General features: G+C 39.6%; 1 protein-coding gene across 1 annotated transcript in view; it reads right to left on the reverse strand.

Moving 5' to 3' along the window:
- Window positions 1-4,428, reverse strand: part of LOC107552916 (VPS10 domain-containing receptor SorCS3-like) — a 93,334-nt gene extending 88,906 nt beyond the window's left edge. Inside the window, exon 1 of the mRNA XM_016234952.1 lies at window positions 3,706-4,428. Within this exon, the coding sequence (XP_016090438.1) occupies window positions 3,706-4,287 (582 nt within the window). The 5' untranslated portion in view covers window positions 4,288-4,428. The remainder of the gene's footprint in view (window positions 1-3,705) is intronic.
- Between the last annotated feature and the right edge of the window lie 808 nt (window positions 4,429-5,236).

Consider the following 5,236-nt stretch of genomic DNA (forward strand, 5'->3'; position numbering starts at 1 on the left):
CTGCCTTTAGTGGAGCCTTTACCGATTTCCTCCATTGATCAGAGCATTCGGCGCGGTCGTCTGTGAGTGACGTCACCTCCCAACACAAACACGCCCCCTAGTATAGCTCCGCCCCTTCACACTGATTGACAGCTTTCCGTGTAGACGTCGGAAATTCAAATGCAAAAGGAATTGCGATTCCATTTGAGTTTTGGCAGGTTACATGCGCGACGCAGCGAGAGTGAAAAAGCAGACGTGGTAATTAATATTGCTATTTAAATATGACTGGCTCGTAACTCCTAAGACATGGGAAATACAGTTGCAAATGGACTTTGCTTTTTCATTTGAAATTTGGCAGTCACTGTGCGTTCGCGAAAGCAAAAATGCAAACGGTAATGCAGGATTTGCAATTGCATTTGGATTATGTCACAATTTATGCGTCCACATATTGAAAACGCAATTGAAAATACAATTTGCTATTCTATTTGAAAATTGTCCGGAATATCGTTCCATATGTGTCATTCACCGGTGAGAAAACTTTATAGCACAGTTTGTAAAAGTACTACAATACCAGGAAGGAAGATTGTTGATGTTTGCCTGCCATTCTTGCTCTGTCTGCAATAGTGTACGTGAACGCGCTGATGACGTATCCTGTCTGCGCGAACCGAGTGTGCAGAGGTATGCTAATACACATGTTGACAGGCAGGTAGGAAAGTCAAACAAAACACTCGGATCGAGCGTTTTGATTGGACAAACATTTCTTGGTCCTACGCCTTCCACAGAATATATAAATAAAGATAAATACATCTACACCACTTAACATCATGATTGCTATCAGGATGTGAAGAGACTTTCAACCAGCATAACAAAAAAATTTTCTGAAGAGAATCACCTATTGCACCTTTAAATGTTGCGTTGTGATTTCTTGATGGTCACCATTCTTGGATTTTATGTCGTGTGTTGAGGCCTGCAGTATGTACAATCATAAAAAATTATATCCTGGATATCTTTGCTACGTCCAACATATGAAGTGTCCTATAAGACTATACAGTATATATGGCTATCAAAAAAAATTTGTTTTACTGCTGAACAAGAAATCTGTTGTCTTGACAAACTTATTGGCTAAATTAGGTATTTTGCATTTAATGAACAAACAAATTCAAAGTAATGTTACGTAGTATAATTATTAAGAGAATCATTGGGACATCTTATCTGAATGCATCATGTTGCCTAGGATTTTTGACCTTTTTTAACAATTTATTTACTCTTCATAAGGCTTGGATTAAACAGCCTGATTAATATGGATTCATTTTACAATGACTTTATAACCTTTTTGAATGTTTTGGAGAGACTTTCAATGGAGAGACAGAAATCACTGATATTTACACAAAAAAAATATTTTCCAAAGTCTTATGTGTATGGATCAACATGATGACAGAATTTTCATTTTTAGGTGAACTATCCCTTTAAGATGGTGTAATAAAGTCCACTTCTCGGGGCACTTACAATCGAAAGGAACACCTTGTCTCTAATTCTTCCGTGATGTCATCACACACACATGCATGGCCTTTGAGTGTAGCTTTGCCTACTCTACAGGTATCTGTCATCTGCTTTCACCTTCTGGAGCAAAGAAGGGTATTTAAGATAGGCTGCACTATATTAACAGGAAAAATTTGCATCATTATTATTGCCTATGCATCTCAGTGCGTAAATAGCACTTGTATGTGTATGTGTGTGTGTGTGTGTGTGTGTGTGTGTGTGTCAGTGATTGAGCGAGGTACAACAGAGGTGCGAAAGGCCAGACATTAGCTTTATCACTTGTGTGGTAATAAGACAGAGTGTCTACAGGAAGCAATGGGAAAGGTTTCACATTTGATGAAAACTGGCATGACAGAGGGCTTCATTTGTTGCTTGCCGCTGAGAGGCTACCGGTGTCATCTCTTCTTGTGCTAACATCATTTCCTAAACAGATCTTTTGAAAATACCATATGGGCCTCATTTTTCATTTAATCTCATGATTGTGTAATATATCATTTTTAAATATATTATTAAGTGTTATTCTTTAAACAGTTTGGTGCTTCATTATGTATAGCAGTGTCAAATCAATTCAGCAAATGTCTATGTGCCATGAAATAAATGTGTGTATGCCAAGGCGAGATGGAGACAGAAAGAGTTTGTGGAGATGCTATCTGTTCTCTGATGTTCAGTTTGCATCTGTGGCATCACAAAACATCACTCATGCGGTTTGGTGAAAGATACACCAATGGCATCAGCAGTACTGCAGAAACACGCACGCACACATAAATTCTGCAGGTATTACTCTGCCAATCTAAAAGTCTGCTGACAGAGTCAGTCATTTATATTTCAGATGAGCCACAGAAATTGTGAAGGAAAAGGAATGAGTTTGGGTTACAAAAAAATAGGCATCATTCACACTCAAAACACAGCAGCATATGGAGAAATACAAGCAGAGCACCCTGGGCACTAGAGATGTAGATATCTAGCAGATGCAGCAAGTAGATTATTGATGAAAGAAATTGATTGTTTGTAAATGAAAGTGGTGCAGGCAGATAATTGACAGTCATATTAAATTAATATCCATTTATTCTTCTGAACCGTGCACTGAACCGTGTTCTTATTGGTAGGTTCTTTTGAAACATCTGCATCCCAATCACCTGCATTCTTTATATGCACTGGATTCAAACAAACTGCATTTCCACACTTCATCCACCATGTTCACATTGTCTTTCGACATATGATTAACTGACAACAACTGCAAAATAATGTGTAAATATTTAGCCACAAGAAACTACTTTCTTACCAAAAGCACTTGGCTCACAATTGTTAGCCATTTTTGTCCACTTCTCTCAGCTACTATGGCCTTATGGGACAGAAAAGTGTCCACTAGCTGCATGCACACTTCATTATCTCAGCAGATGCAGTAGGTCATTTGGGTATTGCTTGTCTACAGTTTTATAAATACTACATATTCTGACATTCTACTCTTTTTGCATAGTGTGTAGCAAGGAAGTACACTAGAAACAAGAATATAAAATATGATGCTTCCATAAAATATGATACTCATAAAATAAATACAAATAAAGACACAGTAACAAAACTCCATACAACATCTTTCATACAATATTTCCATATAAATAAAGAGTTGAAGAGAAATTTCAGAGAAAGCTGAGTAGGGGCACAACAGTGGCAAGCAAAATGAAAGACTATTTTGCTCGAACATACTGCGAAATAATCAGAATAACAGAGAAATGATTGTATGGGTGCTATGAAAACTGGTGGCTTTCAATAATCAATATAATCATTTATGGAAAGTACACATTCATTAAAGAAATGTTAATATTAAGGGGAGACAGATTGACTTCTTGTTTTCATTTATGGATTGTTCTCGCTGCCTGTTAATTCGTGGTCTGTCAAATGCAGGGAATTTGTGCATTACTTTACTGATGCTTTGGATGGTACGCTTTGGTTGCAGAGTCTCTGTTCATATACACAACAGAGATTTTTTGTTTTTGCTATAAAGAAACAAAAAAGGTGACGCACGCGTGAGCGCTCTGGTTATCCCTATACAAAACTACAGATAAGATGACCCACTTGTTCCATTTGAACTTTACAATATATTATATATTAGTATTAGTAATATATTAGTAACTATTACCAAAGCAAGGCTCTTTCAAGTGAAATACGTTGAATAAAGTTTACACTCACGCTGCTGTTGTGTCCGGACCACAGCACCATGGCCTGATTATGAGCCGAATCTGCGGACAACGCAAAGGTGGACGTGATCAGGTGTGGCTCATTCTGCCTCGGGCTCTTCCCAGTACCGTCAACTCCTCCGGTACGCCTGAACTCGAACCGAGAACCGGCCGCGCTGTCAGACGGAAACAGACTGCGCTTTTCTCTCCTGTTCACTTTGGTTTCCTCTGGAGACCATGTTGGATAAACTTTTCCGTCTTTTTCTTCAGCTGGGCTCGTCCGTTCCGCTCTGGATATGTGCGCGTTCTGCAGTTTCTCTCTCCAAGACACGAAAGGAGATTTTTTGTGCGCTTCGTGGGAAAGTTGAGCTCCATCAAGTCTCCATTTCCAATTTCTATCAGTACTGCCGCCCGGTGCACTTCCAAAATCACGGCTGACAAAAGCTGTCCGACGTATTGGTGCGAAGCACGAGGCGCAAGTGATATCTGCGCGCACTGGGAGCGGCACGAGAGCGCAGAGAAAAAACAGCGTCCAGTACGTCCAGCTCGACTCGAACCCCAAGACATCCTTCGTCTTAATCATCCTCCCTCTCATTTTTACCTTTTAGACCCTACCGAGTCCACGTAAGTTCCCTTAAAATCCCAGCATAAACAACTAATTTAACTTTTCGCCACGGTAGTGACGTTGGGGGATACCTGTATAACGGTGAATGTGTATGATGTGCGGGTTCGGTCGGTTCTGAGCGGGGTGTAGTTACCGGAGGGGTGGAGCCCCTTAGTGACATGCTCTCACTCACTCACTCCGCTTGGATCGAGCTTGGGAGCAGAGTGTGTGACAGGTGCGCGCGCGGGGTATAGCGATGGCCCCGAGGGTATCCGCGAGCAGAGACATCTGGAGTAGTCGAGACTGCATCTTTTCATATTAATATGTAAGCAGGAAAACAGATAACCTCGTCTGCCGTCACATCAGTGAGAGACAGATTTTAAATACGGAAACAAAATGAAAACCAGTGATAAGTCTTCATTTTAAGAAATTAGTTTGTTTAACAGTGACTTACGCTCCTTAAATAAACTTGTATCATTTACTCTCCCTATTGTCCTTATAAACGTGTTGAACATATATTCTAAAGAATCAGTATGCATTACTTTTTCCATATACTGGCAGTTCATTGTGACCACATATATCAGTCTCCAAAAATGAACAAAAAATACCATTAAAAGCACCGTGGAAGTGGTCCATATGGCTTTTTAGGCCATAGGAGTATGACAATTTAGATTGTTATTCCCTCACACTCTATCTAATTTCACTATCAATTCTGCAGATTCAAAGTGCTGAGTTGCTTTGAAAACACGTGATAAGCAATAGTATTCGGCATAAATGGTGTCAAAGATAGCTAGGTGAATTGACATGGAATCTTTTAAATCTAAATTCAGTTGTGAATGAGATTTCAGAGCTTCAGTGGAGGGAAGGAAACGAGGGAATTTTTAACAGCTTACGTTTTAGTTTGTTCCTCACACAAAGCTATTTAAAAGAATCTCACAAT

The sequence above is a fragment of the Sinocyclocheilus grahami genome, unplaced genomic scaffold (genome assembly GCF_001515645.1).
Source record: "Sinocyclocheilus grahami isolate Dianchi unplaced genomic scaffold, SAMN03320097.WGS_v1.1 scaffold18.1, whole genome shotgun sequence".
Lineage (NCBI taxonomy): Eukaryota > Metazoa > Chordata > Actinopteri > Cypriniformes > Cyprinidae > Sinocyclocheilus > Sinocyclocheilus grahami.